This window comes from Rhinatrema bivittatum, chromosome 3 (genome assembly GCF_901001135.1).
Source record: "Rhinatrema bivittatum chromosome 3, aRhiBiv1.1, whole genome shotgun sequence".
Classification (NCBI taxonomy): Eukaryota; Metazoa; Chordata; class Amphibia; order Gymnophiona; family Rhinatrematidae; genus Rhinatrema; species Rhinatrema bivittatum.
The window spans coordinates 283,905,672-283,919,502 of record NC_042617.1 but is presented as its reverse complement, the minus strand read 5'-3'; the positions used below and the strand labels follow the sequence as shown (position 1 = coordinate 283,919,502).

General features: G+C 45.0%; 1 protein-coding gene across 1 annotated transcript in view; it reads right to left on the bottom strand.

The window, feature by feature from the left end:
- Positions 1 to 13,831, bottom strand: part of LRP1 (LDL receptor related protein 1) — a 657,378-nt gene that overhangs the window by 350,315 nt on the left and 293,232 nt on the right. The window contains 3 exon segments of the mRNA XM_029594881.1: positions 411 to 655; positions 2,702 to 2,866; positions 3,447 to 3,651. Of these exon segments, the coding sequence (XP_029450741.1) occupies positions 411 to 655; positions 2,702 to 2,866; positions 3,447 to 3,651 (615 nt within the window).

Here is a 13,831-nt window from a genome sequence, read left to right as displayed (position 1 = left end):
TGATGGAGAGAGGCTGGGGGGAGGGGGAAATCAAACATGATTTGTCAAAACCACGCATGTCATTTTGAGAAGAAAAAAAAAAAAAGTTGCCCACGGAGAAAGCAAGCACACATCTCTGTGGGGAACTTTTGAAGGGGCAACAATCAAAGCTAAATCTATTCGGGGAGTTTTGCTTTGATTATATTGGTGCAAACCCTGCGAGTGAAAATTGCCCATGGAGTCTGCACCAGTATAGGTGCTTATTGCCCCCCCCCCCCCCCCCCCCAACGATATTAAAACAAGTGCTGACAGGGCCACCAAAATCCCCTTAACTTTTCCCAAAATCGCTGCAGCACTCCCAAGGCAGTTTCTGCACCCTAATTTCTAACCGCTGAAAGTCAGGACATCAGTGTAACGTTTCCCGCGGTTACCTAGAGGCTGCCTGGATGGGTGATACACCTGCAAGTCGAACGGCTGGGTGGTGGTTCTCTGAACCACAGTCACGTTGTAACCCGTCCATTTGTTGGCTTTCGCTAAGGTATTGGTCCTCCAGTCTGTCCAGTACACTTCCCCTCCGTACAGCGTGACTGCAAACGGGTGAGACAGATACTCATGGCCTCGCAAGACCTCGATGTGGCCGGAGCCGTCATACAGAGCTGAGTAAATTGCATCTGACCTAGAATGGCATAAAGAGCAGGGGTATGTAGGTCTCGCCTTGGTCAATGTCTTTAACATTTTAACAAAATAAATAAATAAATAATAATTCCACAACAGCACCAGCCCGGTGGCAGCGCTTCGCAAGGCCATGCATAAGACCCAGGTTCAATTCATTGGTTGGGCGAGACAGGGGGGTGCTGCAGAGGCAGCGCTCACAGCCCCTGGAGTGGGAAAGGGTAGTCTCAGCCATCGTTCAAGGTTCTGGAAGGAGCTGTGGTTTGTGCCCCTGGTCAAGGATTGTCACTATAAAGACTGGGCTGGGGATATACAAAAAATAGGTGAAAACCCCCTGGGATAACTGCAAATGAAGGTTCATGGTGCGATAGCCCAATGCAGGCTAGTTCTGATCAAGTGAGCAGCTGAAAGAAGCAGGAGAAAACTGCTAGACCCATTTAAAAAAAAAAAAAATCAACACTACATGGTACAATTTTATTTCCAGATCTTCACATCCACATAACTTTAAAGATTATTCCCAAAATTTGTTATAAGGAAATGATAGACAATCATTTGAGTCTCTCTATGCTTTTCAGGTCAGATTGGTTATTTCTTAATCGCACATGTCTGGTGGCAAGATGGCTCTAGGACATATCAATAGCCCTGCAGCAAAAGTACCAAACCAAGCACCTATACTGTACACATGATCAGCGCTGTATTGCCATGAGGCTACAGCTGAGATGAGGAACCTCACAATTGAGAATATGTCCAAGATGAAACATATGTTATCCAAAAACCAGAGGTCCTATAACAGTTACTTTACTTTCCAAAAATTTATTAAATCTATTTATCATGTAATAACCTCCTCTAATACATAGGAACTCCTATCTAGACAATACATGTATTAAAACATAAACAACCATTCATCACCCTGCAACCACACTACCCACACATACTCACAACATTCACTTATCCCTAAAATCCCCCAACATGATTATTAAATACACAAATATATAATACATATTAATCTTTTACAATGTGTAGCGTACAATGATTAATTAATTAGCAATGGACAGTATTATTGTGTTATATAAATAAAAAGGTAATATGTTGCACTGATTGGTTGTAGATTCAGAAGAAAGGGCATATATAAAGAATGTTGGCAGCGCCGGAAGTGTTACATAGTTACATTGTAATCTTGGCAACACATGAAGACGGATGGGAGTGAATCATTACATAGACGGTAGAAACATTGTAATCATTAGTGGAAAGTCAGCATTAAGGTATGGACTTGGATCAAGCTGACCCGAGGAGAGATTATAATAAAGATTAGGGTTGTTAAATATTTGAAATTTATGATTTATGTATTTCATAGGACCCTTTGCTAGACGAGGAATGGATATTTCTGAGTATGGTGGCAAGAAGATAATTCGTGACCATTAAATTGGGAGATTGGTAGTTTGACTTGGGTACTTCAACATGATAACACCACGAGTTTGTGGACACAGTCCCTGAGGAAGCCCGCATTCGCGGGTGAAACGAGATCTTTGTCGGGTGATATAAAATCACATATGAGAATGACCATCATACTATGTATTTTTATAATTAATTAATTAATCATTGTGAGGTAGTACGCTACACATTGTAAAAGATTAATACGTATTATATATTTGTGTATTTAATAATCATGTTGGGGGATTTTATGGGATAAGTGAATGTTGTGAGTATGTGTGGGTAGTGTGGTTGCAGGGTGATGAATGGTTGTTTATGTTTTAATACATGTATTGTCTAGATAGGAGTTCCTATGTATTAGAGGAGGTTATTACATGATAAATAGATTTAATAAATTTTTGGAAAGTAACGTAACTGTTATAGGACCTCTGGTTTTTGGATAACATATGATACAGACAGAGGCACTGCACTGTTTGAGTTTACCTGTCAAGATGAAACATAGCCTTTAAAGGGGGAGTTAAAAAAAAGAATGAAGGGCTTTTTCTTTTGTGTGTGTTTGGTTTTTTTTAAAAGGTTTAAAAAAAAATATCAAAAAGTTAATCACTCCTCTGGTACTAACCTTGCATCTATCCAGAGAATTCGCTTCTCCAAGTAGTCCACGGTGAGACCATTGGGCCACCCTCCGGATCCCGTCTCCTTGTGAATGGTGCGCCGCCCCTCGCCACTCATGGAAGCAGCTTCGATGCGCGGAAGGTTGGAATCCCAATCCGTCCAGAAGAGGATCCTGGGGGGGTGAGGGTGGGGGCAAGAGAGGAGAGGGAGATCAGTGCGCAGATGTGTAAAGCGGCCCCTTTCCTCAAGAACGCAGCTCACACCAATGGGGACCATCAGCACCCACTGAGTTGTCATCAAAATGTACACCCACAGAAAGCAGTAAATATGGCTCCCCCTTCCCAACCCTCCTGGAGAAAAGAAAAGAAAAGAAAAGAAATAAGTTTACTCTGCAATGATTCAGGCAGCTCCCCTGCATGCTCTCTCTGAATCCTTGGGAACCAGCTGTGCACTGGCAAGAACTAAGTCTGCTATGACATGCTATGTAGCCACCAATGACATCACACATGGAGTGTGATGTCATTGGTGGCTACATAGCTAAAATAGACACCCTAGATATCTGTGTGCTGGGTACGTCACCTTAACACACCAGCTTCAAAAGGAACTGTTCGCTGCCCCATCAGTGGTGTTTGTGTTTGAAATGAAAAGGGGAAATGAAATTGCAAAGTTTCACTATGTTAGGAATAATGTTAACTCTCAGCATGGTTACGTTTTTATTACCACACAAAGGAGGTTAAAGAACTGCCACGCACCCATCTCTGGGATCCAGGGCGATAGCTCGCGGGTGTTCGATGACACCGGCCAGGAGAGTGGTCCTCATGGTGCCATCCAGTTTGGCCACCTCGATCTGATCCAGATTACTTTCCACCCAATAAATGTTCCCAGCAATCCAGTCAACGGCCAGGCCTTCCGGGGTCGCCAGGCCATACTGGATCACAACCTCAAAGCTGGTAAGAGCTGGAAGAGATACAGAAGGTAGAATAAGATTCCCACTGCCATATTAGTGTGGTCAGGTCAGCCCAGCGGAGAACGCATAGGTCTCCAAACCTACACCACCACAAAAAGCTCGCCTCGGGTCTCGCTACCCTGTGCTCAAAATGAATGCCTGTGAACTCTTCTGTGTCATTTATTCTGTAAAGTGCTCTGTACACTGACATAACGATGAAAGCACTATTTGAGCAAGCAATGCTTCAGACAATTCAGCTGGCACCATGCCTTTGTGTCCAGACTAGATCTTGCCTCCTATTTTTGCAGTCACTACATATTAGTAACAGAATAGGAAAACAGATAAGGAACATAAGCCTGCCCAATTTACCTGTTGGTGCAATGCTGCAAACCTCAGCTGATTTCTGGCTTTACCCTCGACTTCTTCGCAACTGGGGATGCCTTTCTGTGCTTATTCCAGGCTTTCTTGAATTCTGACATCAATTTTGTCCCCACCACATCGGCTGGAAGACTGTTCCACGCATCCCCCCATCCTTTCCTTAAAAGTATTTTCTGAAGTTAATCCTGAGACCAGACCTTCTCAGCCTTGTGTTCTAGAACTTCCTTTTCCACCGGAAAACGGTTTGTTTTTGTAAAGCTATTTATACTCACTGAGCCATCTGGATGTGTCTAATCGTATCCCTTCCGTCTCTCCTCTCGGATGTTACATGTTTAAGCCTAGTTCTCATATGAATCTGCTGTGGTAACCCTTTCACCTGTTCCTGCTCATGGAGTTTTCACCTGCTGTACTTAATGGGCCATTGAATGTCAAGGGTGGAGAGGACTCCTCATCAAACAGTGATGAGGAGTCTTCCTGTGAGACCTGACAGCAAACAGCAGGGGGCTTCCGAGGCAAGGTCCAGTACTCCTGTGGCAGACTTCAGCTATAAAATGCCGGCGCCTTGGCTAAGCATCCAGGCAAAAGGGAAACAAACACAGGCAGGCCAGAGCCCATGGAGAAGAACTGGCACCTCTATCAGCCAGACGTTATTTTCTATGAAGAAAACTGTTTACGTCTGAGCTTGTGCGGTTATTCTTAAACTGCCTTATTAAGGCATGGTCATTCTTGTGCTTATCAGAATTTACATGAGTTACCTTCATGGGAAACAGAGCCACACAGTTTTCTGGAACTATTATCTGTCTTTCTCCCTCTCATCCCCGCCCTCCCCCCCCAAAAAAAAAAAAAAAAAAATCTAATCTTAAAATTCAGAAAACTGTTTACACCTAAGACAAATATCTGGAGTTCTCAAGGAAGGGGGGGAACAAAAGAAAAACGTTCTCCCCTTCTGAACTTCCTACTTTCCAGGCACTAATCAAGTTAGGATTTGCTTTTCAGTTCTAATTGCTGACAGATCATAATTACCATTAGGCATGTGTTCAGAATGCTAATTAAGTCTCACATAATGATGAGTTTTTCAGCAAACAAGGTATCATTATGTAAAGCTGGTTGCTAAACCCCGGGTGCCCTGTAACCAGGGTGGGATGTGCGTAATCATCAGCTTCAGCAGACCCACTTGCTCCCGCGGAATATACAACTAGCTGAAACACAAGGGGGGGGGGGGGAAGGCGTTGCGACTGTGTGTGTCTGTGTGGTAGAGATCTGCAGACTTGAATCCTAATCACAATAAGTGTATAATGCATTAATTACCCCGTTACACTGACTGAACACCCAGCTACTGCAAATGACTCAAGTCATCTCCTTGCAAAAAAAAAACAAAAAACCCTCACACTACAGTGACTAAAGCTCCTGTTCTACTAAAAAATTAACAGTAAACCCTGTTTTAATAATAAACACCTTACTTTACTTTAAGGAAATCTGTGGGTTCAGATTGTTTGTGAATGTTGGTTTGAAGATGAATACTTATTTTATTTATTTATTTATTTATTTATTTATTTATTTATTTATTTTTTTGCCTTCCATTTTTCTCCTGCCTAACACAGAAACGGAACACAAGGTCAGGTAAAGAGACTATGCAGCCTCTTGGTGGTGGGAAGAAAGGGGGGACCATTTCTTTGTATGTGCTATGCTTGCCTATGGCCAGCAACCACATACCACACTACCCTATTCCAAAAAGACACACAGAGTAACGTCAGGACATATTTCTTTCTCAGAAAGAATACTGGGTACATGGAGCTCCCCTCCTGCGCAGGTAGAAGAGCAGCGCTGAGCATACCTTTTGACCCCCATGGCCAGATTGGTGGCCCTGCCTAAATGGCAGGCTGCTCAGTCAGGGGGGGAGGGAACCCCCTCAGAGCTCTAGCCACAGAGCCAGGAGTAAGGAGGATCCCCTCAGTGCAGCGCAGAGTGGAGAATTGCATCCTGATGCAGCCTGCAGCGGTGACATCACTTCTGCCGGCCCGCAGATGTCCCTTCCTCACCTGTGGCCAGCCGAAGTGATGTCATATTTTTTTCAGATTTCAGATTTATTTATTTATTTACCGTCATTCTGAAGTTAACAATCATGGTGGTTTACAATAAAAAAACATTGTACAAAAAAACCTAAAATATATACAGTCACATATAAAACAAATCATTTACATTTACAACACAAATTAGTACAATGAGTATTATTTTCAGCTGTCTCTTCCGACCTGCAATTTCTGTTTGTCTTAGTCAGCGTATGTTAAACTAAATAATCATGTCTTAAGATCTTTTTTAAATGGCTTGCTGTCTTTCTGTGTACGTAAATCAACTGGCATTGGGTTCCAACGTTTTGCTCCAGCTACTGAAAGTGCCCTTTCTCTGCTGCAGGCCGAAAGACTCATCGCTACAGGCTGGAAGGACAGACTCTTGTGGGCCAGATGTGCTTAATTCTATGGCAGAAGCTAAAACACCGACAGACTTCAAGGCATGGGATAAATACAGAGGTACTTTGGTTGCAAAAAAGTGAAGCAACAGCAGAAGCATGACCAGCAGGCAAGACTAAGGAAGAAAAGATAAAAGGGCAGTAGATGGGCTGATTTAGCAGGCTATAAATGAGAGGGTTCCCTGGGTCTGTCTAGCAGGCTATGAAAATCTCATAGTAAACAACTGGATTTACATTGTGTAGAATCAATGACAAACCAAAGGGGGTGGTGCCAACTGATAGATTTCTAGTTATATCTCAAAATGTAATGTGATATGGTTGTTATTATTGACGATTGTTAAATTTGCATCTATGCAAAGAAAGTTACAACTGCCCAGAGACTCTTACAATTGATGCAGCAGCTCAGTAGTGGTGGAGTACCATCCAGAGAGGCCACAGGGATGGAGAAGACCAGATTTTCTCATAACAATCATGCTAGTGTTGGTAGTCATTGAGATTATTGCAAAGTTTTATAGTTAGACATGGAAAGGGGAGGATTTGTGGGTGTGAACTAAATAGGTGATCTAAAAGCCTCCCTCAAAAGTTTGCATTTGACCTTATTTCATTTATTCCAGTCTCCTCATGCAGAAAGGAAAACTGATTCTTACCTGCTAATTTTCATTCCTGTAATGCCACAGATCAGTCCAGACAAGTAGGTTTTGCATCCCTACCAACAGATGGAGGCAGAGAACAAAAGCTTTGAGGTCCTGCTACCTACCCGAGAGTGCCACCTGCAGTCCTTCAGTATTAACCTCTACCCGAACATTAGTCCCTAAAATCCTTTCCAGGGTGAACAGGCAATACGGGATTGGAAGCCCCTGAACTGGAGCCTCTCATATTTCCAGTGAACAAAACAGTCTGCTAACCGCTTAACTCAACATATTTACAATCTGCAAAAACGTTTTGAAATACGGTTCACCAACCATCAGGAAATTCAGTCTTCTGGAAGCAACGGGATGGGTCTCTGGACTGATCTGTGCTCTACAGGAACGAAAATTAACAGGTAAAAACAAAATTTTCCTTTCCTGTTCATACCCAGATCAGTCCAGACAAGTGAGATGTACCCAAGCCACCCCCCTAAACTGGGCGGGAACACGAAAGACCCGTGCGTAGAACACTCTTACCAAAAGATGCATCTTCCTGTGCCCGCAAGTACAAACGGTACTGCTTGGTGAAAGTATGAAGCAAGGACTACGCTGCAGCTCTACATATCTCCTGAGAAGAGACCAACTGACGCTCCACCCAGAAGGCCACTTGCGCCCTTGTAGAATACGCTCTTAGGCCCATTGGAATTTTGCGACCCTTACAAATATAAGCAGAGCAAACGGACTCTTACAGCCACTGAGAGATTGTGGCTTAGCAGCTTTATCCCCTTTCTTCATGCCACCAAACACCACAAAAAAGGTGATTTGGTCACCAAAAACTGTTAGTGACCTTCAGATACCGCAGCAGAGTCCGCCACACATCCAAAAGATGCAGCTCTCTATCCAGACGTGAATCCCTAGACCACTCCAGAAAGGCCAGAAGCTCTACTACCTGATTGATATGAAAGGAGGAAAACACCTTTGGAAAAAAGGAGGGGACCGTTCGCAACATCACCCTGTCATTAGAAATATGCAAAAAGGGATCTCTGCATTACAGCGCCTTCAGCTCTGAAATCCGTCTGGCTGAACATATGGCCACCAGAAAAATAGTCTTCAAAGTCAAGTCCTTCAAAGACGCTCCCTTTAAAGGCTCAAAAGGGGCCCCACAGAGCATTTGCAGAACTAAGTTGAGGTTCCAATCCGGGCAAAACTTCCAAACCGGAGGACGCAAATGCTTGACCCTCTTCAGAAACTGAATTACATCAGGATGACAGGCCCCTGCAACTTGCCCCCTAAGGTAACCCAAGGTGAACACCTGAATGCAGAGTGAGCTATAGGCTACACCTTTAGATGAACCTTGCTGCAAAAAGGCTAAGACAATAGGAACGTCCGGGGATCCAGTCGCTGTTGTAGACAATAAGACTCAAAAACTTTCCAAACCCTGACATTATAGAAACATAGAAATGACGGCAGAAGAAGACCAAACGGTCCATCCAGTCTGCCCAGCAAGTTTTGCATTTTTTTTTCTCATACTTATGTTACTCTTGGCTCTTAGTAACCTTTTGGTTCTATTTCCCTTCCACCCCCACCATTAATGAGAGAGCAGTGTTGGAATTGCATCTAAGTGAAATATCTAGCCCAATTAGTTAGGGTAGCAACAGCCGCAATAAGCAAGCCATACCCACGCCCACCTGCCCACCCAAACTAAATAATTCAGTCCTTGTTGGTTGTTGTCTGTGTATAGATCCACCTTTCTTCATTCCCCCTGCTGTTGAAGCAGAGAGCTATGCTGGATATGCGTGAAGTATCAGTCTTTCTCCCCTGCCGTTGAAGCAGAGAGCTATGCTAGATATGCATTGAAAGCGAGGTATAAGACTTTCTCCCCTGCCGTTGAAGCAGAGAGCTATGCTGGATATGCTTGAGTATCAGTCTTTCTCCACTGCCGTTGAAGCAGAGAGCTATGCTGGATATGTATTGAAAGTGAAGTATCAGGCTTATTTGGTTTGGGGTAGTAGCCACCGTAACAAGTAAGCTACTCCCTGCTTTTTTGTGAATGCAAATCCTTTTTTCACTAGGGAAGTAGAAGGTCTCCTAGCCTGGAGTAATGTGGAAATAACCGGTTCCAAATATACTTTCAGGTGCAACTGCCACCTCTAAAAAGCTAAGCAAGCGAGACAAAAGTGATCCTCCCGTTCTGAAAATATGGGACCCTGTTGAAGCCAATGAGCCAATCGTCCAGATATAGATGTACCAAAATCCCTCTCGCCGTAAGGCTGCCACCACCACCACTACCATGAAGGTTTGGGGCGCCATGGCCAAGCAGAAGAGAAGAGCCTAGAACTGGAAATGCTGTCCCAGTACCATGAACCAAAGAAACTTTTGATGGTCCTTCCACATGGGAATATGGAGGTTCGCCTCTGTCAAGTCCAACAACACCAAGAACTCTCCTCTGGAAACTGCTGTTATCACATTGTGCAATGTCTCCATTCGAAAACATGGAACCCGCAAGGCCACATTCACCTTCTGCAAATCTAAAATGAGCCGAAAGATGCTCTCCTTTTTGGGGACCACGAAATAAATGGAGTACCATCCCTGTCCCTGCTCCTCCAGCGGGACTGGAACTATTGCATTTAAACTTAGCAACCTCTGCAGAGTCCCCCTCACTGCTTCCCGTTTGCTGCAAGATGAACAGTGGGACTCCAGAAAGGCCTCCCTGACAGGGTACAAAAATTCTAGAATGTAGCTGTCTCTTTCCACCTCTAGAACCCAACGGACCGAGGTAATCTTGGGCCAATCCTCGTAAAAGCTGGACAATCTGCCCCCTACCACTTTTATGGAGGAATGGGTGATCCTGGCTTCACTCAGTTGACTTTCCTCCTACTCCGGCCCCCTAACCAGCAACATCCCTGGAGGATCTGCAGGAGCCCCGAAAGGATTACGGTCATCCCAACGACTGCTTGGCTCCCGAGACTGAGGAATTCTTGCTTGAATGGAACCAACGTCAATCCCAAAAATGGGAGCATGACAGAAAAACCTTCTTGCTGCTCCTCTTATCCTCAGGTAGCCTGTTCCCTTTGGACTCTCCCAAAGTCTTCATCAACTGATCCAAATCCTCCCCAAATAGGAGTTTCCCTTTAAAGGGAAGATTACAAAACTGGGCCTTGGACCACATGTCAGCCGACCAATTGCACAACCACAAAAAGCCTTTGGGCTGCCACTGCCAAGTCCATGCTCCTGGCTGAAGTGCATATCAAGTCAGAGTTTATCCGCCACATACACCACTCCAGCCTCCAAGCACGAAACTGCATAGGACTGAAATCCTGGGTGAGGCCTGCTCCTGTTCTTTCTGAACCCAGCACAAGCTGGCCGTCTGCATCATACTGCCACAAATCGCAGCCCAGAGACTCAAGGAGGAAACCTCAAACATCCTTTTCAACTTAATTTCCAACTTGTAGTCCTGTATATCTTTCAGAGAGGCTGAACCCACCACCAGTATGGTCATCATTTTGGTAACTGCCAAAACTGCAGCATCTACTTTAGGCACTCTTAGGAGCTCCAAGGTCTCTTCCATCAAGGGGTAAAGCTTAGCCATAGCCCTGCTGACCTTCAGGCCTGCCTCTGGAAAGTCCCATTCCTGGTTCACCAACTTCCAAATTTTCCTAGGCAAGGGAAAGGCACTAGAAGAAAAACACAGCCCATCCAGGACTGGATTCACACCTTCATTAATGGACTCTTCCTGAACCACTTTAACCCCCTAGTTCCTCCAACACCTGGGACCAAGGGGACGCAGTTCCTCCTTCTTAAACAGGTGGACCAACCTAGGGTCATCCCCCTCCGACACCGGTAACTCATCCGGATCAGGGTCATCCTTATTAACATCAAGAGCCGCATTCGGAGCTGCATCTGCATCAACAACCGGGTCCGCCCCATGAGGGTCTGCAGGGTCCTCCTGCAGTTCATCAAAATCATCCAGATCCCTGAGATCGGCCTGTAATCCTCCACTACCCATACCCAGGCAACGTAGCAGATCTCCAGAACCTCCTAAAGACATTACCTTGGGTCCTTTAAAGATCAACGTGGCTGCCTCCCTTCCCACCTCCCTCGCTCCCTTCCTCACAAGGAAGACCTTATTATGCAGGAGAAGAACAAATTCCGGAGAAATCTTTTCCGGATCCTCAGTCCCCTGACAGAACAGGCTCTCATCAGACTTTCCCTTTCCCCTCCTGCCCCTCCTTGGTACCCTGTTCCACAGGCAAAAGAGGGGGAGGGGAATCCCTGGGCTCCTTGTCCGCAATCCCCCGCAGGCACGGCTGCACTCTATGATCTCCCCAGGAATCGCAGCCACGGCTTCCGAAGATCAAAGGGTCCTTTTATCTATAGCTGCTCCTGTGGAGGTTCCCTCTTCCCCGACTTGTAGCCAGTACAGAGGGAGCATGCATTAAGTCTCGTGGATCCGAGACCTCATGCTTTGCATGCCGCCATGGGCGGCTTTGGAACCATAATGCACGTGGCCGCTAAAGAAAAAAAGTCAGCTTCAGCACGCTGAAAAAAAAAGATAGGCCGCACACGCAGCTTAAGCGCTGCGCTGGCCCAAGCAGCGCACGGGAAACCTCCTTCTCTCCCCCCGGATCCCCCATCAAGAAGGCAAGGGCAGTAATCTCTCTCTCCCTCTTCTGCCGGCACCAACAGCTCCTGCTGCTTAAGGTGCTCTGACCGCCGTGCCCCGACTGAAATTCCTGCTTTTTTTTTTTTTTTCAAAAAAACTTAATACAAAACTTAAATCAAAGTTAAAGAACAGGATTACTTCTCTTAACAGGACCTCATAGGCACCGAAGGAGCCAGACCTCTGGCTAACAGGACCTTCGGAATTCAGCCAGTCCCTCCAATCCCCCGGCTCCACCTGAGGGATGGTCCCACAATGGATCCTAACACCTCAGGGAACCTCCAACATCGAAACTTCCCAAAACATTCTCATTTAGTCTTTTTTTTTTTTTTTTTGTCAGACTGCAGGTTTGCACCTCTACCATCTGCTGGAGACAGAGAAATATTGAGAGACTGCAGGTGGCACTCTCGGTTATGTAGCAGGCCCTCAAAATTTATTTTCCTCTGCCTCCATCTGCTGGTAGGGATGCAAACCTCACTTGGCTGGACTGATCTGGGTATGAACAGGAAATAGAGAAATTCATACAGCACCATCACAGTACACATTGCTATACAAAATAAGTCACGTGCTTGCATGTAATTCAGATATGTGCACACTCTGCTCAAATGGATATAACTACTGCTGCAGAAGCATTCTCAGAGCTCAAGGGTCATTCATGGAAGCTTTGTAATCAAACCCATAAACAATTATTAGCCAAATAGACTTGGGAAAGCAAATGCTTATTCCTGGGAATGAGCAACAAGGAAAGGATCTGCTGGGTAATCAACTGGACTGGTCACTGCTGGAGACAGGATAAGAACATAAGAACATAAGAAATTACCATGCTGAGTCAGACCAAGGGTTCATCAAGCCCAGCATACTGTTTCCAACAGAGGCCAAACCAGGCCACAAGAATCTGGCAAGTACCCAAACACCAAGAAGATCCCATGCTACTAATGCCAGTAATAGCAGAGGCCATTCCCTAAGTCAACTTGACTAATAGCAGTTAATGGACTTCTCCTCTAAGAACTTATCCAAACCTTTTTTAAACCCAGCTACACTAACAGCACTAACCACATCCTCTGGCAACAAATTCCAGAACTTAATTGTGCGTTGAGTGAAAAATAATTTTCTTCGATTAGTCTTAAATGTGTTAATTGCTAACTTCATGGAGTGCCCCCTAGTCCTTCTATTATCCAAAAGTGAAAATTAACAGATTCACATCTACTCGTTCAAAACCTCTCATGATTTTAAAGAACTCTATCATATCCGCCGTCAGCCGTCTCTTCTCCAAGCTGAAAAGACCTAACCTCTTCAGCCTATCCTCATAGGGGAGCTGTTCCAGCCCCTTTATCATTTTGGTTGCCCTTCTCTGTACCTTCTCCATCGCAACTATATCTTTTTTGAGATGCGGCGACCAGAATTGTACACAGTATTCAAGGTGCGGTCTCACCATGGAGCGATACAGAAACATTATGACATTTTCCGTTTTATTAACTATTCCCTTTCTAATAATTCCTAACATGCTATTTGCTTTTCTGACTACTGCAGCACACTCAGCTGACGATTTCAAAGTATTATCCACTATGATGCCTAGATCTTTTTCCTGGGTGGTAGCTCCTAATATGGAACCTAACATTGTGTAACTACAGCAAGGGTTATTTTTCCCTATATGCAACACCTTGCACTTGTCCACATTAAATTTCATCTGCCATTTGGATGCCCAATCTTCCAGTCTTGCAAGGTCCTCCAGCAATCTATCACAATCCGCTTGTGATTTAACTACTCTGAATAATTTTGTATCATTCGCAAATTTGATAACCTCACTCGTCATATTCATTTCCAGATCATTTATAAATATACAAGCCGTAAAGCCCGTTAAAACGGGCTACATCCCTCTGTCTCTCACCTCCCCCTCATTCTCTCTCCCCTCACTCTTCACCACCCCCCTCCCCCACCCACTCCTCTCACCCTCCCTCTCCTCACTCAGTCCCCCCTCTCCCTCACTCCCTCCCACTCAGTCCCCCCTCTCCCTCCCACTCACTCAGTCCCCCTCTCCCTCCCTTCCACTCACTCAGTCC